Consider the following 22,119-nt stretch of genomic DNA (forward strand, 5'->3'; position numbering starts at 1 on the left):
TGCTAGGCATATAACAACAAAAATGAAATCGTCTCTGCCCTCAGGGAGCTTACATTGTACTGGGAGAGAACAACACACGTGCGGATACTAAATCCAAAATATATATGAAATTAGGAGGAAAGAGAATGTCTTAATGGAAAGCCTTTTCTTCAGGGTCCAGGGGCCCTCTCTTGCCTAGTGAGGGATCTCCATGACTTTTCCTATTATTGCCATCTTCTTCTTTTATTACCTTGTTCCTGTAAGTGAATTTCCTTTCTCTCGGCTCATTGCCTCTGCTCTTAGCTTGAACTCAGGTAAGCCTCTTCACCAAGGCTCACTCTTGGGTTCTTGACTTGGAGCTAAAGCCCCCATGGGTATTGAGTGTCTTGCAGAATGCCCAAGGGATAGTCTCTGGAAAGTCAGAGCAGGTCAGTTCTCCTGGATGCTGAGATCCACACCTCTCGGGGAAGACAGATCCTCCTTGTTACTCTTGAGAAGCACCATCTGGGCGTGAGTAGTTCTTTATCTGGACCTGAATTCTGCACCCTTCCTTTGCCCCATCACATGGTAGAGGATTGGAGACCAGATGATGGTCTTAGAAGGAACTGAGGATGTTTAGCCTGGGAAGGAGAAGACAGTGGGGCCGGGAAAGCTGTCTTCAAGTATTTGAATGACTGTCATGTGGAAAAGGAATTGAATTTGTTCTCCTTGGCCTCAGAGGGCTGAACTGGGAGTAGTGGGGGGAGCCACTGAGAGGCAGATTTAGCCCTGATGCCCAGAGAAAATTGCTAATGATGAGAGCTGCCATGAGAAGTAGCAAGTTCTCTGACTCTGGAAGTCCTCAAGCAAAGGCTGGGGCGGGGGGGGGGGGGGGGAGCTGTTTGTCAGTGATATAAAAGGGATTCTGTTCACCTGTAGGTTGGACCAGATGTGATTCCTTGTGTACCAACGAAGGGGCTTTCTAGGCAATTGCCCCTTTCCTCCTGGATTCAGGGATCTCCACTATAAGACTATAAGCCCCTTGAGGGCAGAAACTAGTTTTGGTTTTGGTTTTCTCATCTTTGTATTTTTTTTTTAAGGAAATCTTTGTATTTCTAGTATAATGCTTTGCACAGATTAGCTGCATGGTAAATGTTGATTGAATTGAATATATTCACACCTGAGAAACTGTGCCCTTTAGGTTTTCTACCTTTCATACATCCCCATTTCTCTTAAACTCAGTCTGTAGCTCTTCCTGGAGCATCATATGAAAGATTTAGTAGGATTTGGAGCTGGAAGGGACCTTGGAGATGATCAACCCCTTCATTTTACAGGAGAGGAAACTGAGGCACAGAGAAGGAAAGTGATTTGCCCAAGGTCTTACAAATATGAAATAGAGCAGTGATTCTGTTCCAGGTCCTTCTCCTCTGAACCCCATGCTCTTTTCACTAGGATATGCATCAGCTTTTCATCCCATAACCTTATTAGCTAAAAGCATATTAGAGAAATTCCCATCTGAATTGTATCTAACAGGGAACTATGGTAGCTCCTTCCAGGAATCTGGTGCCACTTTCTGAGATTTCCTCAACTCCCTTGTGTCTGCCAAATTCAGAGGCGGGGAAGCTAATTCTGGCCCTACACATGTAGGGCCCTCCGTGACTATTTCCAGTTCTTTGCTGAATATGTCAGTGGGACTCAAAGACATTGGGTGAAATCCTCCCTGACCTACCTAAGTTTGGAGAAGAGATGCTACTGCTGCTGACGTAAGGCTCTCCCCCGATGCTGCTCAGTGAGTAACCAAGCCCAAATCAGTCTGGATTTAAGCCTCCTGAAATACTGGCACGGTCCCTTTTCCCCCCTGCCCTGTGACAGTCTATATGATGTCATTGACACTGTGACTTCTGTGTAACCCTGGCATGTGTTGAGGCTATTCCGTGCCAAAAGATCGACATACTTCTCTAAGCAGCAGTTGTGGGGGTGGGGAAGGTTTTGGTCTTCGGAAATAAAAAATGGCAATAACGTTAAGTAACATTTATTACTTAAAAAATAAATAACAAGGTTCACTTGGGAAACAGTGAAGACTACAGCTGGATACAGTAGATTTCCCATAAGCACAGCCAACTCCCAGTGGTCAACATGTGGATTCTCTCTAGGACCCAGAGATTATTCTACTCCCCTGTGCCACCTCACTGGTCGTAGGGCTGCTTCCCTCTGCCCACGAGGATCCTTGGTGGGAATGGATGGGGATAAGCAACTGTGGGGAACTGAGTGACAGAAGTCAGGTTTGTCAGCTCTCCACTGTCCAGAACCTCTGGGTTAGTGCCCATACGCAAGAGTTGATTGTAAATGAACATGAGGCATGGAATCTCCCTTCCCCCCCTCCTCACCTTTGGAGATGATCCAATGTACTGCCCACTGGAAGAATCTAGATCAGTGCTTCTTAAACTGTGGGTCACAAGCCCTTCTGTTTAAACCCCACAGTTTAAGAAGCGCTGAAAGGGTCTCGAGTGGAAAAAGTTTCAGAAGCCCTGCTCTAGATAGTACATATCAAAACTAGATCCTGATTGGTATGAATAATAAATCCCCTGAAATGGTCACATGTATTTTAATTCATGCTATGCCAAGTTACAGTGATATAAAAACTGGCAATGGGAAAATATGCAGTGAGAGTTTGAATAATGCAGCCATTTCAGGGGACTCATTTGTGCTTGTACTAACTTTCTTCTCTCTCTCTCTCTCTCTCTCACACACACACACACACACACACACACACACACACACATACACACATACACACATACACACAAACACACATGCACTTTCTATATATCTCTGTGTCTTTGTCTATATCTTTCTGTGTCTTTATCTCTTTCTTTAGCTCTGTCTCTGTCTCTGTCCTCTCATTCTCATTCTTGGTCTCTGTGGGGTTCACTGGATGTCTGCCTCAGTTTCATATGTTTTAAGCCACAACCCTGTGTAGGGCAGGGACTGTTTCTGTTTCACTCTGGGAATCCCTTAGTATGTACAGCACTGCCTATGTGGGAGTACGTAATAAATAGTATTTGATTAAAGAAAAGTCCGAGGAATATAAATAGTCCAAGCCAGGAAAGCCCAGTCAGTTCCAAAGGGTTTAGTTTGAACTGCTTTTTTCTATATGGCGAAGATTGATGGCATCATCTTTGGCCACATAATGAGGAGTTACATTTTTTTTTTCACAATTTAAATAAACCGAAATACGTGAATCCTGTCCCGTGACTCACTTGGGTGGGATCAGTCACATTGACAAACACCGAAGCACCTTGTTGCAGGTCGAATGTTCCTCCCAGGCGAATTGACTGATGCCTACAAGGTTTAGAGGGTGTGTGGGTATTTGCTGCTCGGAGGAGGACTCTCTCTGATCCGCTCGATTTCAGGCAAAGGCTGGCGATAAATGGTGCCTCACTGGAAGTTTCTCGGTTGGAACAAAAGGTGACTTGGGAATAGATATAGTAAAATCCTGAGCTTTGGACTGTCAATTTCCCATCACTATAGGATAATGAGTCGCTCACGGTGTAATATCCTTTTTTGGCCCACTGTAGAACTGTGTAGGAAAGAGAAAACAAAGCGGTCAATTGGAATGTGTTCCATGTTTCATATTCTAATGGACAAGAAATGTAAGACCATGAAAGGCCATAGATCTTGGTGACATCAAGAAAGCCCTTTCCCCAGTCTAGGCCTCAGTTTCCTTCTCTGTTAAAAGGACTTGGACTAGAATGTCTCAAAGTTCCCTTCTAGCATAATTCTAAAAAAGGTGCCCCCTATATGTGGAAAATAGAGGAGCTGTCACTGACAATGGCTACTCAGTTTTAGGAAGGCCTGGGTTCAAACCCTGCCTCTGAGGTATACAAGTTATGTGACCATGTAACCTTACAATAACTGAGGCAGCTCTCCTACCATCCTAAGTTACAGGTGAGTTGCCAGGCTGTGTCAATGGTGGGAGGTTCCATATGGATAAAATTGTAAATCAAGACCTGGGATTTCATTGATGATGGGGGGCGGGGGCGAGAGATTCCTAGGGAGGAACTTCCCACTCCCAGTGCAGGTTGACACCTGTTCTGCAATTTCTGGTTTTGGAGAGTCACCTGGTGCCACTGAGAAGTTAAGTGACTTGTCCAGGGTCACCCAGCCAGTATGTATGTATATATGTGTGTGTGTACATATATATATATATATATATATATACATATATTTATATTAAAAATAAGTAGGGTAAATAAAAAAATTCCCCAACAAATTATACGCACAGCCTCATGACTCCTTCAAAGCAAATCCCCAAATCCTACCATTAGTTAACACCATGCTTCAATTTTACAACATACACCATTTGTCAGCCACAGCCCATCAAGGCAAGAACTGATTTATTCCTCCCTAATCATGCTGATGCAAAGCAGGCCTGCCTCCCACTGAGGGGGACTAAAATTAGGAAAGGAAGTATGAAAATAAACTTGTCAAGTTCCCCGTCTGTTTTGATCTCCCCTTGTAGTGGGCGCCACCGCCTTGCGAGCTTGGTGGTATGCAAAGCCTCTGTAGTCTTGTGGCTGAGCCCAAGCACCCACCGGCGACGCCCTGCGCCATTTTCTCGACTCAGGCTAAGTGGGGTTCAAAGTGGCAGGTGTGTGTGCCAGATTTCCAATCTCAGCTCCCACAGAGAGTTTGATTGGCGGGGGTGGGGGCTTCGTGGGGAAGAACTTGAGATTGTGTTGACTGAGCAGAGCTCCAACGCACATCCAGGCACGCATGCACATACACACAGAGGCACACATGAACCCACACCCCTTGGAGTGACAAACCAGTTTCTCATGTCATATTGAGACCCAAGAATCTGGTGAGACACAACTTGAAGTGTTAGGAGGAACAACTTAGTTTAGTTTGAAATTTTACAGGCCTTACAGACCAGCTCTCCCATAAGAGATAGATTACAACCAAATCATGCCCAAATGTCGCTTGTTTGGAATGTTCAATACACAATTAGGGGGTGAGTTCCTTTTCATCTAGGCCATTTGGTAATGAATAATCAACACAGAATGGACTGGGAAATGTTGGCTGATTTTTAACTAGATTCTGATCTTCCCCTAACCCCCACCCCCAAACCTGGGGGGGTTCCTATGGGGCAGAATGACAAAGGTCCCGGGCCTAATATCCAACTCATCTAACATGAGTTCTCTCAGGGAACTACATTCGAAGACCAGGAAACACGATCTATCAAATGGTGACTCTCATTTCTTTAGAACTTTCCTTATAACCCCTCCCCTACCAGGTGGAAAGTACACAGATCATTAGTCCCATTTGACAGCTGGAGAAACTGAGGCTCAGAAAGGGGAAAGTGACTTGCCCATTATCATAAAGCTAGTCAGTGGCATAGTCAGATTCCTTTAAGAGAGAGATACATAGTAGAATTCCTGAAGAAAGTTGTTAACGTTGGGGCTCTCTGTTCCTCTTTTGACATAAACACATTGGAATTCACTTGATGATCATGAAGAGTACCAATCACGCTCTCAGAGGCCATCTATCAACTTCCTCATTTTACAGAGGAGGAAACTGAGGCCCAGAAAAGGGAGAGGACTTGCCTAAGGCCCCACAGGGCAGGATTTGAATCCAGGTCCTCTGATTCCAAAGCCCCCAAGTGCTCTTTCTTTTGTGCCATGAGAAGACCCTGGCTTTTAAGCTATTGTCCTGGTCTTTTTCTGTACCCCATCCTGGCCTTTAGAGACAGTCAAAGGTTGGCCCTCTGCTCTTGGGGCCACAATCTCAGACTGCATTTATATGGATGGGGGGGTGGGGGAAGCGGTGGAGATTTTGTGCTCGGTGACTTTGTTTCCATTGTTTTATCAGATATAAAGAATCCTGCAGTGCCTAGTAGGTGCCGTGTCCTGACACAGGCCTGTGATACTAGAAGAACGTTTGTGGAAATAAAATCATTCGGAGGTGAAGAGATCAGAACACATCATCTGTTCTTACTTCATTGGAAAATTTGACGTTATCATCTATTGATCTTTGTAGAATGATTTTACCTTTAATTTCCCTGGGGCTAGCCATAATGAGGCTGGGGTTTACTGTAGGGGGATCAACAGATGGGAATGTGTCCCTTGGGTCCTATTTTTGTAAATGTGAAGGCCAGCCTTCATTTTTCAGACAGTAGAAGCTGGGGAGGGGGGGAGTTTAACGGCAAGGAGTCTGTCCACTAGGTGTTTCCTCTGAGCTGGCCAAAAGCACCAATCCCTCCAACTGATGTTACACCACTTGGGAGAGGCATGAAGGAGGAAGACGGGAGCTTTGGTCCCATCTCTTCAGTGTCTCTCCCAGTCTCCCCTGTGCTTGGGGCTCTCTTTAAAGATGATGGGAAGGAGGGGGAATGGATGGGCTTGTCAATCAGACCCCAAAGAAATAGACCCACTGTTCTGTAAAAAAACAACTTGGCCTAACCAATGTGATGACTCCCAGGGGGAAATGAATTTTTAAATGCTCCAAGACTTACCAGCTGTTGATTTACTGTTGGTGTTACTTGTCAGATGAGCTGCAATCGGTAGCTGTTTCTGATCCCCTGAAATTAAAAAAAGCCATGAGATGTGTCAGACACAAACATCCAACTGGCCTGAGATCTCATGTTTCAATTTTCTCATATGACTAAGTCTCCTAAGCAAATCAGAGAGGTGCGATTGCCTGGCTCACTCAGAGCAAAATCCTTGGCCTGTGCCCAAGGAGAGGGAGCCTCCATTACATTTTGCTTATTGCTGCTCATGCCCACCCCCATCCCCCAATACCATCAACAATGGTTACAGTCTTCCTTTGAGGAACAAGTCATAAGATCAATGATTGAGAGACAAAGGAACTCAGAGGCCATCTAATTCAGGCTGCCTCCGCCCCCATTTAAGAGATGAGGAAACTGAAGCCAAGAGAGATGAATTGGGTTGTCCAAGGTCACACATGCGCTTAAGTGATACTGAACACTTAATGTGTTGGTTCAGGCACTTTGACCCACGTCCAGCTCCCTAGGTCCTGCTGCTCAGTTCTGCCACAAGCTTAGCCCAGTTGGCCACCATTTTTCTGTTTCCTATTTACCGTCTTCTCTCCTCCCCTAGCCTGGGAGCTCCTGGAGGGTAGAGACAATGCCTCGCACACAGTAGGCATTACTTTTATTGAGTTTTGTTGACTAGAGAAAGATAGGAACCATGATCCTGGGAGCTTGTGACTGGCCTGATTATCCTGTGGTATTCCGAGTATAAGAAATCTTAGAAATCTTAGAGCTGGAATTCAATTCAGTTCAATTCACTAAGCATTTATTAAGCCCCAGTTGTGAGCCAAACATTGTGTCAAGTGTTGGGGATACAGAGATAAAACAGTCCCTAACCTCAAGGAGCTTCCAGTCTACTGTGGGTGATAGACTGCAGTACCCAGATAAGGAAACAATACTATTTTTTTTTCTTTTAGTCCAGATCATTGATCTTATCAGTGTGGGGAAATCCTGGTATGGAAACTCCCTTTACTAATGTAGGTCAGCAATTGGTCTGTAGTCTTTGACCATTGCCTGGGGCAATGGAGAAGTTAAGTGATTTGCTCAGGGTCACACAATTATCCTGTGTCCAAAACAGGACCTGACTGTGTGTCTTCTTGACTCTAAGGCTAGCTACCACGTTATGCTGCCTCTCAAATACAAGTACAAAGAAATCTACTGGAGTTGGGAGAGAGGCCTAACACCTGGAGATAAACAGGAGGCCTTCCCCTAGGGCCCAGTGGCAGAGGTATGGCCATACTGCAAGCATGAATCTATCTTAAAAGGATCATCAACCCCCTGACTGAAGGCCTCCAGTGACACACATCGCCTCCCCAGGAGGCCCATTCTATAGGACGTGGCTAATATAGGTCACAGATTGAGAGCCAGAAGGGACCTTAGAAACCATTTAGTCCAATGTCCTCATTTCACAGATGAGGAAGCTGAGGCCCCAAGAGGCAATTTGCCTAAGGTCATACAGGTTATAATAGAGCAGAAGAGGAGCTGAACTCAGGTCTTCTGACTCCATAGCAATTGTTCTTTTCATTTCACTGCGATGCCCTGCTTCCTTCTCCCCCAACTAATCCAACCCCCTCATTTTACGGAAGAGGAAACTGAGGCCCAGGGAGGGGAAGGGACTGGTCCAAGGCCACACAAGTAGTAAACAGCTCTAATTTTTAGGAAGTTCGTCCTTCCCCCAAGCCAAAGGCCTTTCGTGGGAGGTGATGCCTGAGCTGGGCTTTGGAGGAAGCCAGGAAGCAGAGGGCATGATACTCTCTGTAACTTGCACCCATTTGTTCCTAGTTCGATTCTATCAACTGCACCCACCCCCACCTGAGAATGGGTGTGATATAGCCAGGAGTGTGCTGGAGCCAGCTCAAAATGAGCTGGTTGTAAAATTTTCATTGTGAATGTTTATACTTTGAAATTGCTACAACTCTGGGCTTGACTGATGGTTTTGTTGATTGTCCAAGCTTAAGAAAGTGATAGAGAAAATGTGAAAAATTCAGATTAAACCTCAAAGTGTTGGAGGTGCATTTTTTTTCAGAGTCAGTTGTTAAAGATTTACCAGCACAGTCACAAACTACCATTCAGAGAGAACTAATTGGGGGGGGGGGGGTGGGGGGGGGGGTTGCGGGAGGAGAGAAGGAGAGAGGGAGAGAGGGAAGGTCAGTCAGTGAGTCAATAAACTATTATTAAGAACCTACTATGTGCCAGACACCGTGCTAAGTGCTGGAAGGTATTGTTCTACTGTCGATGGTGCTGGTTACACCACGTGGGCTGCATTATGTCCAGTTCCGTGTTCTATGAGGAACAGTATAAAGAACTGGGGGGTTGAGCCCGAAGAGGAAGTGGGTTGGGGGGAGACATCTGAATGGAAGGAGCTGGCTTGTTGTCTGAGGCTGAACGAGTGAGCTGTCCAGCACGGGACATTCTTCCAAAAGTTATGGGTTTGAAGGCCAGTGGAGGTCACGTCCAGCCTGAAAGCTGCAGTGGCTAAGAACTGAGGAACTAATGAATTCCCTGACCCTGGATGTAACTGAGCAGAGGCTGCATGACTACTCGTCTTGGTCAGGATGCATTATGGGAAGGAGGAACTGGATCTGGCCTGCAAAGAGCTCTTCCAGCCTTCAAATTCGACGCTTTCCAAGTGGAGGTTAGATAGCAGGGCTCTGGGGCATTGGCTTCAGTCCCCATAAACAAAGCTGACATGGTTCCTTGGTGAGAGAGGAGGAACTTCCCAGTCATCCAGAGGAATGAAGAGCCAAAAAGATGGAGTTCCATAGTCCATCTTGTGGCTCTAATATCTTAATCCAATGACATGAGTATCATGCCCTCTGCTTCCTGGTTTCCTCCAAAGCACAGCTCAGGCATCACCTCCCACACAAGGCCTTTCCCAATCTCCCCACTTGGCCATGCGCTCTCCCCCTTAAAATGATATTGTATTACGCACTTTGTGTATACTTTGGATTTCCTGATCCATATGAATGTTGTGTCTCCTCGGGAGAGTGTAATCTCCTTGAGGGCAGGGACTGTTTTCATTTTAGCGTTCATACCTCAGCACCTAGTACTCTGCCTGGCCCACAGTGGGCCCTTTGAAAAAAAATGCTTGTTGAAACAGCCTGGAGTGAGGGTTAGATCATAGGATCATCAATTTAGAGGCACTGTGGGATAGTGGAAATAGCACTACGATTTGCAGTGTGAGGACCTGGATTCAAATCCCACCCCTGATGATATATGACCTACAGACTGACCACCTATGTATCTCTGAGTGAATCATTTCACTTTTCTGGGCTTTAGTTTCCTCTTCTATAAAATGGCCAAGATTGATCTCTTAGGCCCCTTCCAGGCTCCTCTGACTCTCGAAGGGAGGGAGCTACCCCCAGGGACCAGGCCTCAGAAGGTAGTCCTTTGTTTCCAATTGTATTTGCCAGGTTCAAATTGACCCACTTCCAAATATTTGTTGCACCTGCTCCTCCCCACCTCCCCAGTTCCCACCCATTGTTCCTGTCCCTTTTGAAGTGCTCCCAGGAATTCTCCCAGGCCACCTACCTTTCTGCTTCTCAAAGGTCTCCTTTGTTGGGCTCTCTTCAGGCTGAAATGAGAAGAAACATCAAAGGTCATTGGGGCAGTGGGGGGCGGCACATCATCCTCTTTTTCCCTCTGTCCCCCATCCCACCAATGGACCTCCCATTGTAGCTGCTCTCCCCTTCCTGATCCTTTCGCTAAAGTCCTTGGGCACATCTGAGAGGCTGTGGGCCAGGCTTCCCTCGCTGTCTCCAAAGCCCAGGGAGTAATCTAGAAGATGCCAGTTTTAAGACTTCCCCATCCCAGGAGCCCATCAAGCCCAAGGGCTCAGCTCAGGTGCCACCTCCTCCTTGGAGCATCCTCTCCCTCCGCCTCCCTTCCCCCAAAGGGATCAGAGGATTCAAGTCTGACCATAGACTTTCCACCTGGAAGGGACCACCCTCAGAGGCCACCTACACCAACTCCTTCACTTTGTAAGTGAGTAAACTGAGGATGAGGAAAACAAAGTGACTTGCTCAAGGTTGCATGTATGATCCTCGGTCTGGAGCTGGGAGAGACCTCAGAAGCCAATTATTCCTGTTGTAGATATTTTTGTACAAATAGGTCCTCCCCCCCCCCTTTTTTTTTTACTTGCCCAGGGTCACACAGCTAGTAAGTGTCAAGTTTCTGAGGCCAGATTTGAACTCAGGTCCTCCTGACTCCAGGGCTGGGGCTCTATCTACTGCACCACCTAGCTGCCCCACCAATTAGTCGAATCCCCTCGTTTTACAGATGAGGAAACTGAGGCCCAGGGAGGGGAAGGGACTGGTCCAAGGCCATATAAGTAGTAAACAGGCAGAGCTAGGATTCAACCCCAGGCTCTCTGCCTCCAAATATAGTGGTCCTTCTCTTTCCTTGCTCAATATTTCCTCTAGCCCTTCATGTGGAATTCTCCTCTGTTCCTATCATCATTTGCTTTCCGTCATATTTAGCCATGCACACATCCTATTCCCCTCGTTAAACTGTAAGCTTCCTGAGGGCAGGGGCCAGGTCATTTTTCATCTCTGTAGTCCTTATTGGAAGCACTGTTGCTGGTGTGTAACAAGCACTTGATAAATGTTTGTGGTCTTGGAAAAAAAGCCATGATGTTGGTCATGCCCAGGACATCGAACTCCCTGGATCTGACAGGTGACAACAAATGGGAGAATCACTTCATGCTTGGAGATGGTACTAGAATCTCAAATGAGCATTTGGGGTTCTAATGGCTGCCTGCAAATGGCCTTTTATATGGGCCCCTGAAAAGATGGGAACCCAGGGAACCGAGGGAACCCAGGGCCTTGAGGAGTTGAATGACTAGCCTGAAGTCCTCTGAGAAGGGTTGGGTGGGGTGTCAAACCAGGATAGAAATGAAGAGCAGAGTCAGAGACCAAGGCCCAACTTGCTCAACTCAACATCTGCTAGGAAAGCTGCCACACACCTTCTCGTAAGCAATACTGGATGGAATCCATCATTAATACAGTCCTATCATTTGGCTGCTTTACATGAAATGCGTTTTTAGTGGTGTAGTAGATGGTTTCATTCAGGGCTCTGCACAATCCACTCAGCCTGGGACCTACATAAAGTCCTCTCCTATTTGTCTTGCCTACCTTTCCAGGCACATTTCATATAAATCCTCTTCACAAATTCTCTGTCCCAAACTGGCTGATGTCCATTTACCACCTCCTGTCCTGGGATGCGCTCCCTCCTCGGCTCAACTTGGAAAAATCCCTAACTTTTTTCAAAGGGCAGCTTAGATTAATCTTAGCACCTATGCAAGGTCTTTCCTGATCTCAGCAATTGCTGGTACTTTCTCCCTCTAGAATTTCTCATCTTTGCATGTGCTGTCCTCTTTCGTTCCCTCCTTAGACTAGAAGCTCCTTGAGGTCAGGGGTTATTGTTTTTATGTCACTAGTGCCTTATATACAATAGGTGCTTAATAAATATTTGTTCATAGGCTCTTAGCTTTAAAGCTAGAAGGGACCTCAGAGGTCATCTTGTTCAATACTTTCATTTTACTTAAGAGGAAACTGAGGCCCAGAGAGGTCAAATGACCTTGCTCAAGGTCACATCGCTAGAGGAAGAATTTGAACCCAGGATCTCTGACTCCAAATGGAGCCTTCTTTTCTGTGCCCATGACTGTCTCCCACAGTTACTGAATTGAACTGAATTATTGATGTATTTGAATTTGCACTATTATAATTATGTTGTAATTATGTAAAATATGGTAATTAGTTCCAGTCCAATGGAAATATGCAGTGCAAATTTGAATAATGAAATCACTTCAGGGAGATTCATTATTTGTGCTAATTGGGAATGAGTTGTAAACTGAACCAAACTGAACTGAATTGAATTGATCTGAATTGAACTGATCTGAATTGAATTGAATTGATCTGAATTGAACTAAACTGAGTTGAAAGGAATTGAATTGAGTTGCCAGACCTTAGGCTGTCAGTCACAAAGATTAATGTGTCATCTGCCCCTTGAACTGCCTACATATGCAGTTGAGTTTCAATTTTCCGTTTAAGCCAGAGTTTGGCACCATAAAAATGTGGTGACAGGAAAAAATACACTCAAGACCCAATAAACAAATGACTGCTTAGAACGCTTGCAAAAAAAGAAGAAAAAAAAAGACAGGGGGAGTGTAATGATTGCAGCTGGGCTACTTTTTTGGGTAAACTGGGCATAGACCTTTGGCAAACTGGGGTGGGGTGGGGTGGGGGGGATGGGGAGGAGGGCATTGACAAAAGTTGGCTTTTCAGGTCCTGGGCTCCCTGCTGGGTTGAGTGGTGCTCCATCCTTTCCTCCTACCCCGATGGATTACAAAAACAACCCTCCAAACCCCTGGCCTCAGGAAGAGGCCCTATGTCCAATGGCGCATTTTAAGTGGCTATGTTCAGTGTCCCAGGGGGTATGTTCATTGTAAGCTTTCCCTGTCCCTGTGGAGAGAGCTTTGTCTCCAAAAAAGGGACGCTAGGCACCAAGGAGCAGCCTAGTATAGGGGAAAAGCCCAGAATTTGGAAACCCAGAAAACCTGGGTTTGAATCTCAGCTCGGCTTCTTATTAGCAATGTGATCGTGGCCACGTTGCTTCCATTTCCTCAAGCCTTCATTTCTCATCTGTAAAAGGATGCCTGGAATTGATGATCCTAGGTCCCTTCCAGTGCTAAATCCATGAAACCTTTCTGAGTCTCAGTTTCCTTAACTATAAAATGATGGGGTTAGACTAGATGACCCCCCAAATCCCTTCCAGCTCTAAATCTATGATGCTGTAAGGTTTGCATGTGGAGGGAGAAAGGGAGGAAAGGAAGTTCCTCTGCTTGCCTCTACCTCTGTGGTCAACTTCCAACTCAACATATATTTAGAAACAACTTGGATGGCTATTTCCCACCCCCACCACCCATTACCCCCACCCTAGCCTGAGAGCTCAGAGCCCCTTAAAGTGCAAACTTCTGAGAATTTTGTGCCATTGGGAAAACACAGTGGCCCAGAAAATTAGCAAGCCGGCCTTGGCCAGTGCCTGGCATGAATTTGGTGCTTAATAAATGCATGTTTATTGACTGACTGGCCAAGAAAACTGAAATGTAGTCTGGACTCATTACCCTGAGCAAGAACACCAGATCTGGAGAACTAAAAATAAAAAAAAGAAATCAGAGGATTTTCATTGGTGACTGGAGGAAAGGGTCATTTGGGAAAAGCGGATTTGGTGTTGCACCATTTCAACTCCGTGGCTATATGCTAGAGGTGCCCTTTGGGGCTGATACCTTGAAGTCATCAACTCAACCAAGAGTTCAGAAGGAAAGTCCTGCCTGGGGTCTTTCTCACTCCTCTGCCAGGTAGCTGGTTTTAGATGAAGCCTCAGGTAGCTGGCAGAAATTCAGGGAAAAGCATATTCCCAGTGCCAGCCTACTCTCCCTGCCAAAGGAGGGGCAACTCTTGGCAGAGCCATAAGAATGCTATCTGTATTATTCAGCAGGGGTTCTTTTGGGTTTGTTTTTGCCAAGGACTTTGCTCTCATTTATTTCAGGATTTGTAGAATGTCCAAACTGAAGAAGACCTAGGAGTTCCTGATGCAGGGCACATCCTCTGTTACAAGTATGCCAGGCACCAAGAAGCAATGTTGTACAAAGGAAAGAGCCTGGCCCCAAAGCCCCGGAGGACTGGGTTCAAATTCTAACTGTGTGACATTGGACAAGGCACTTTAACTGTCTGTGCCTCAGTTTCCATATCTGTCAAATGAAGGTAACAACCCTTGTAGCACCTCCCTCACAGAGTGATTGTAAAGTGAACGGATATATTTAAGTGCTTTGCAAACCTTAAAATGTCAGCTCAGGGATGAGGGGTGACTTGCCTAAAGCTAGATTGCTCATGGGTGGTCAAGTCAAGGCTGGAAGGCCATGCTCTGACTCTCACTTAGCCCCATAGTCCTTTCCAAGAAAACTCTGGTCCTTTCACTACCCTCAGATATTGCCTGGAACTGCTGTCTCTAGTTTAAGGGTAAAGATGCTAAAATAGTCAGGAGGTTTGGAGGGAGCTGAAGGTCTCTCTAATCCATTTGAATGCATTCCAGTTCAATCCAGTCCAATAAGCATTGATTAAGAACCTATTGTAGGGGCAGCTAGGTGGCACAGTGGATAGAGCACCAGCCCTGGAGTTCAAATCCGGCCTCAGACACATACCACTCACTAGCTGTGTGACCCTGGGCAAGTCACTTAACCCCATTGCCTAGCCAAAAAAAACAAAAAACAAAAAACAAAAAATAAAACAAAACAAAAAAAACAAACAATAACGTATTGTAGACCAGGGAATGTGCTGCACACTGACCATCCAAAGACTCTCATCAACTCCTGCCCTTAAGAGACTTCCAGTCAGATGCCTAGATTGGTGTAAAGAGCCCAGTAAGCATGAACTAGTGGAGCCTTCTGTGGGGTTCCTGTGGGCACTAAATACAGGGGGTAAAGCCTTGGAGTACATACTTGGGGTGGGAGTGGGGTAGGGGGCCAGAGACCCCCATCTGCTACGCTGCAAGCACTTTTCCTGTGTAAACTATGACCTAATTAATGGCCCGAGACAGGCTTCAAGAGAGATGGCCTCATTAAAGTTTAGGGCAGAAGGTGCCAGCGCCCCGCAGGAAGGGGACGGAAGGAGAGGGAGGCAGTTGAGAGAGGGATGAGATGCTGGAATTAAGTTCATTGAAGTCCCCGAGAGGGTTCCTGAGGCCCCTCAGGACAGATCCTGGGCCCCAGCTGTGTCCCCAACTTAAGTGACAAGGGATCCAGGCCTCCCTTGAGGTCTGACCTTTATGGACACATTCACAGACACTGTCTAAATTCCAGGTGGACAGACAAGATGAAACATTTCGCATTCCGGATCACAGGCTCACAATTCTAGAGCTGGGGAAAGAAAGCGGTTTGCCCTGGGTCACACAAGTAGGAAGCAGCAGAGCCAGAACACAGGTGCTCAGACTCCCAGGCCAGCATTCTTTCTATTGCGTGAGCTTTGTTCAATACAGAGACAGTGGCATAGTGTCCTTAAGTCAATCTGGGTATGCAAAATGAAGCGTCATTTCAGGGCCATCGGTGTGGTGCCCTGGGGAAGAGTGCTGAATTTGGAGTGAAAGGATAGGAGTTGGAATCCCGGGGCTGCCTTCTATTACCCATGTGAGCTTGGGCAGGTCATGTCCCCTTCTTGTGCCTCAATTTCCTCATCTGTAAAATGAGCTCTGAGGTCCTTCCAGCTCTAAACCTTTTTGAGTGGATTAGGCAAAATCCCATGTGATGAACCGGTAACCAGCCCCCCATACCATTGCCGCTCAACTGGAAATTCTACCAGCACCACTAGACATTCAGTCTCTTGGATCCCAAAGACCTGTTAATCTTTGAGAGTCCTCTATTATTAGAGGGCAGAGCTAGACACCCTAGGTGGAAGTCGCCGAGAGGCAAATTTCGGTTTGCTGTCAGGAAAAGCTTCCTCCCGGTGAGAGAGGGCCTAAAATGGAACGGGCTGCTTAAGAGGTGCGGGGTTTGCCGTCCTTGGAGGTCTTTGAGCAGAGGCTGCCTGCCCTCTGGACACCCATAAGTCATATTGGGGATTCCTTTGCTGATGAAAGTTGGAAGGGATCAGGGGTGGAGAACCTGCCGCCTCAAGGCCACATGTGGCCCTCTAGGTCCTCAAGTGCGGCCCTTTGACTGAATCCAAACTTCACAGAACAAATGCCCTTAATAAAAGGACGTGTTCTGTCAAACTTGGACTCAGTCAAAAAGCAGCACCTGAGGACCTAGAAGGCCACATGTAGCCTCGAGGCTGCAGGTTCCCCACTCCTAGCCTCTGAGGTCCATTCTAGCTCTGAGAAAGTCTCTGTCATCAGCCAATCCCTTGGAAATCCACCAAGACAGCTAACTAGGGAGAGAAGGAAGAACTCCAGGTCATGGGCGGGTGGGGCTCCTTTAGGTGTCTGGGTCTGATAGGGGGTACTGACAGGAGACAGCGGCCTCCTCCTAACATGAACTTCCCTACTTGGTTTTGCCTAGGGCACAAGTTGTGGGTCTCTTAGGTGGGAATTTTTTCTTCTAGATGCATTTTCCACTATTACAGCCTAGATTTAGAGTAGCCTGGACCCCTAGAGGTCATCTAGTCCAATGCATCTTAAACTGTGGATTGCGACTCCATACGGAGCCGAAGGATCACAAGTGGAAAGAGTTTAAGAAGCCCTGAGTCCAATGGTGCCACTCCCAAATGCAATCAGAACCAGATTAAAATGTATTTAGGAAATATTTAACAAAATAAATACAAATACAATAGAACATAGATAATGTAAATATATGGTTTTCTAAGTCAATATGAAGCCCTGGTATGACACCAGTGATCTGGCCACCCAGGGAATCAAAGAGGCAAGTGTTAGAGCCAGGCTCAGAACCCAGACCTCCTACCTCCAGAATTCTGATTCTTCACAAGAAATTTCCTACATCTGTTTTGCCTTCCTTATGGCATTTTCTTTGTATTCATTTAAAACTCACACTATTAAGTGTGGCAGATTGGAATAAGTCCTGAATTTAGCTGGAGACCTGAGTTGGAATCCCAGCTTTGCCACATACTAGCTGTGTGGGCAAGTCACTCGACCCTTGTTGCCCCTCAGTTTCCTCATCTGTAAAAGGAGGGAGTTGGACTTGGGCACTTGTAATGGAAAGAGAAATGGCTTTGGAGTTGGAGGAGCTGAGTTAAAATCCCAGTTCTGCCATTTATTAGATAGGTGACCTTGGGCAAGTCATTCAACTTCCATAAAATGAGGGGTTGGCCTGGCGTGCTCCAAAGTTCCCGTTCATCTCTAGCTCTTATGACCCACATAAACAATAACATTAGTCTGATTTTTGAATTTATGAAAGAGTTTATGAAAGAGTTTACCTTAAACGGCTTCTGAAAGTGGGCTAGAATTTTCTGGCAGTTCAGGAACGTGGAGGAGTCTTTCTGGTTGCATTCCTGTAGTATCCTCATGAACAAATAGCCGTCTTGTTGATGTATCTCCTTTTCTACCTGGTTGTGGAAGAGCAGAGATATGAGACCCATGAGGCTGAGAGCGCACACCAGGCAATGATACTTCAACGCACAGGACCCTATCCCCCCCCATGGTGCTTTGAAAAAAACAAAACAAAAGGATAAGGGGTGACACCTACGAAATTCCAAATGGTGAATAATGGCACTGCCTATCCGACTTTGAGGAAATTGGAGATCTCTAATTCCTCACAAGCCAGAAGCAAAATGTCCCAGGATAATTGGCACATTAGTGAATGGAGGTAGAAATCACAACCTAGCTAAAAAAAATAATGACACCCCCAAACCACAATCACAATAATTGTTATATTACAACCACATTTTAGCATTTGGCTATTTGAAAAAGCATTCTTTCATGTGCTTTGCTCACTTTTTAGCAGAGTTGGGGGACTATGGGGGCGGAACATTGAATAATCTGGACTGATGTGTTGGGGAATTTTATTAAATTACTTTTTTTCTTTCTTTTTCTTTGTTACAAAGGATAGCTCACTGGGTTGGAAAGGAAAGGGAGATAGATCAGTAAATGAAAGTAATATAAAATAAAATATTATTAATAAAAATAAAAAAACTTACTGCTCTTCAGTTTACTTAGATTTTGATTCGGAAAGGACCTCAGAGAACATCTAGTCCCAACCCCTTCATTTCATAGATGAGGAAACTGAAGCCCAGAAAGGTTAAGAGGTTTGTCTTTGGCCACCCAGCAAGGATCAGAGGCAGGACTTGAACCCAGGCCCTTTAGACTCCAAGTTCAATCCTTTCTCTACCACACCAGATACCAACAACTTTGAAACTTGATAGAAAATTTTCATCTAAAAATATTGTCACAGGTCCTCGCGATTCATATGTCTCAGGAGATTTCAGTATGTGGAATTTAAGCTGTACCAGAAACCATTGAGACATTTTAAGACGGTGTCATGAATTAGTCTTTGCCAAAGACTTCATCTCCTTGCAGTCATCTTTTGGGCAATGAGCTTCTTTATGCTTAGCTAGGCTGGTCCTCAGGCAGCACACAGAACGTATCACCAGGCCTGGACACCAGGCCCAGTCCTCCTCAGCTCGGTAGGACTTGCCAAAGCTTGTGTTCCACTGCCGGTGTATCCAAGGACCCAAGGGTCACCTGCACACCATGATGAGGCAGCCAAGGAGGCCGCTGGCATTTTAGCTAGCTGGCTAGACATGGGTGCTAAAGGAAAGCTGTGGCTGCACAGGTAGGAGAGGGATTTCACCTCCAGAACCAGTCAAGTGACCAGACATTTGTCTGACAGAGGCCAAACCCAAAGCTCCCCTGGCTCTCCTTACTAATTGGATATTGAGCCGCCAGGACCCTGATCATTGCTTCCAGCATTTCTAGGGCTTCCATTATGCCCGTTAGGCTATGGCAATGGCCAGCCTCACAGTGCGGGGACAACAGATTGACAAATGAAGAATTCAGGTGCCCAGATGTTCTACTTGCATATTGGTAAAATCTGGATTTTTAGAAGCATCTGTACGAATAATTGCATGGATCATCCTTCTTTCATCAAAATGAGAAGCATCATCTAGAGCAGGGCTTTTTAAACTGTGGGTCCTGGTTGCACTGAAAGGGTCTAAGAAGCCCTGCTCTAGACACAGGCTGTGTCTCCTATTAGTGAGAGTGGGAGCTATGTGTGTGGAAACAAAATGCATCTTCCTGGTTATAATTTCTTAAGAATTCAAATTGACCCGCTCTGTTACCCAACTACTCTATGTTTCTGAACCTAAGTGGTAAAGTTCATGGACCAACCTAAGATGGGCAATGTAGCATAGTGGGCAGAATGTTGGCTTTTGAAATCAGGAGGCCTTAGAGCTCTGTGAGTCCCAATTTCACCATCTATAAAATGGGAATAATCATCTTGGCACTGAGAGGAAGTTTAACTTACAGTGGCCCTATAGTTAGGAACATCTGAGTTCAAGCCCTCCTTATGACACGTACTACTTACTTATGTGGCCGTAGGCAAGTTATTTGGCTTTTCAGAGTGCCCCAAGTAACTCTCTTAAGACTACAAATTGCAAAATAGTTGGTAATATGCAGCAGGGCACAACCTTCCACGCAAACCATTCCCGATCTAGATGAAATTACAAGTGGAGGCAAAAAAAAAAAAAAATCCTGACATTACTTACCTACCATGATTATTGGAAGGAAAGTTCTTTGTAAAACTTGGTTGTGCTATGGAAATATAAGCTATTTTTCAGAGGAAAGAAAATCAGTTTGCTCCCTTATCACAAATGATTGCGCAAAGAATACCTTTTAATTAGTGACAGAGTAGTCTTGTCTTCTCGTGTTTGTGCTAATTGAATATAGGACGAAATATTCAGTTGACATGAGCTTATCCATTGCTAATGAGCTGTTCTATTGTAAATTTCAATTAAAAAATTCAAAAGTGACTTTTCATCACATGAAACTTTCTGAAAGAACAGGAATCTGAAGGACAAGACATCCTTGATGAGGTAACTGAATGCGTAGGGAAAGAATATTATCTCCCTCCGACTTCCACTCTTTCACCTCACTTGAGTAGAGTTTCAAGCCAAACGTTGAAAACTCAAAATGTCAAGCCAAGAAAAACAAACAGCCCAATTTCATCAAGCCTTGCAGTTAATCTTACCTCGTCCAGCCTCCTATGAAGGTAGACACCAAAAAACGCCGTTCCAATAGTCTGAGCAATAACAAAAAGAGTAAGTAAAAACATAACGATTTTCACGGTGGCCGCAGAGACAGTATTCCCAGCCGGGGGAGCAGGTGGGCTGTATGGTTCATTCATGCTTCGATTGAGTTGAAATGACTTCTGACAGAGGAGCTTGCAGAAGCAGCATTAGAAGGCTGGTGTACTTGCTACCCTACTCAGGATTAGTTAAGAGCACACAATCATCTCAGCCCACACTTCCTGGAAAATGTGCTTCGTGGTGTTCTCTCCCAGTAAAAAAGTTACGTAAAGGGTTGTTTTTTTTTTAATTGCACCCATATCGTTCACTTCCAGGCTTTCCCCCTTTGGGTGGCAAAGAAGAGACGAGTTGCTTCTTCCATCTATTCATTCGTGCCTTGAAACGTTCAAAACTTCAGTAGCCGATGGCAGTATTTTCCTATGGCAAGGCTCAATTGGTCTTGGTTTGCCAGTTTCAAGGAAAATGACAAAGACTGACTAGCTTCAATTTCGGTCTTACTAATGTGTCTCCAGTTTATGGAAAAGAAAATAGGTCTAGGAAAAAAAAAGATTGGATTGATTTGACTATCGAGAATGGGCAGCTAATTGCTCCTCAAACACAATCAAGGCTGGTTAGGCCAGGGCTGTCCATTCCAAAGCAAGGCCGAAGACTCACTTTGGTTTTGTACAGTTCAACACCACTACCACCCCCCTCCCCACCAAACCCCATCCATAGGCCAAGAGAAAGAGTGACTTGAGGTGGTCATCCAAGGGAATTAGACCCAAACTTTGTGATTAAGGAGAAAGAAGAAATTTTAGTCTGATTTAGCCAAACTCATTATTCACCAGGAGCAAATCCATGACATGATGACCTCTTCACCTTTCCATCAGCTTTTGCTTGCTAGTGGTCCAGAACAAGACCACCTGGTCTGGTCCAGGCTCGGCTACTAACTTGATACATGACCTTGTGCAAATCACTTTTCCTTTCCACATCTAAGAAATGGGAATAATAATGTCTACCCTGCCTACCTCTTCAGGTTCTGATGAAATTCAAATTAGACAAACCATGCGAATAAACTTTGGATAAAACATTAAGTCTTATACCATGGTGGGGAACCTGTGGCCTTGAGGCCATATGTGGCCTTCTAGGTCCTTGGGTGAGGCCTTTTGACTGAGTCCAAGTTTTATAGAACAAATCCTTTTATTAAGGGAATTTGTTCTGTGAAGTTTGGATTCAGTCAAAGGGCCTTGAGGACCTAGAGGACCACATGTGGCCTTGAGGCTGTAGGTTCCCCATCCCTGGCCTATACCAACTCATGAAAGGCAGCATGGTATAGTAGGTAAAGCTGGCCTAGGAACTAAATACATTTGGGTTGATGTCCTGCCTCTGACACATATTGGCTGTGTGGCCCTGGGCAAGTCACTTACCCTCTTAGTGTTCTAGATTCTAGACTAGACTCTCTAGGACTCTTAAGTTGGAGAAAAGATTCTGACTTGCATTGGTTGAGGGAGTTTTCTCATGGGGGAACTCCCTACACCAATGAACTCCCATATCCAGGACCTATTCCCTGTCCAGTCACTAGCTATAAGCGCCTTATTAGATTGGAAGCCTCTTGAGTTCAGGGACTATTTCAATTTTTTTTGGTCTTTGTAGCCCCAGCACTATCACAGGACCTGGCACATAGTAGGCACTTTAATACATGTTTGTTGAATGTAATTGACTTGATCTGATATTACTCCCGTGAATCATCTGGATTTTCTCTAGGTATGACCTGAAGTTGCCAAATAAGTGCTAACACTTCACTTTGTAGTGAGACAAACCCCCCCCACCCCAAGCCCCAAAAGTATCAGCAGCAAATTACTTAGGTGTCAAGAAATCCACTTT

The 22,119-nt window shown here is 45.4% G+C and overlaps 1 protein-coding gene across 1 annotated transcript; it reads right to left on the reverse strand.

Annotated features, from left to right (window-relative positions):
* Positions 1 to 3,073: 3,073 nt before the first annotated feature.
* CD40LG (CD40 ligand) lies at positions 3,074 to 20,467 on the reverse strand. Its single transcript, XM_027846407.1, has 5 exons — positions 20,199 to 20,467; positions 17,431 to 17,559; positions 10,040 to 10,082; positions 6,473 to 6,538; positions 3,074 to 3,538 (listed from the first exon to the last, which is right to left on the reverse strand). The coding sequence occupies exons 1-5, from the start codon at positions 20,352 to 20,354 to the stop codon at positions 3,171 to 3,173; spliced, it is 762 nt and encodes a 253-aa protein (XP_027702208.1). The 5' UTR covers positions 20,355 to 20,467; the 3' UTR covers positions 3,074 to 3,170.
* Positions 20,468 to 22,119: the final 1,652 nt, after the last annotated feature.

The sequence above is a fragment of the Vombatus ursinus genome, unplaced genomic scaffold, assembly GCF_900497805.2.
Source record: "Vombatus ursinus unplaced genomic scaffold, bare-nosed wombat genome assembly UNPS02015152.1, whole genome shotgun sequence".
Lineage (NCBI taxonomy): Eukaryota > Metazoa > Chordata > Mammalia > Diprotodontia > Vombatidae > Vombatus > Vombatus ursinus.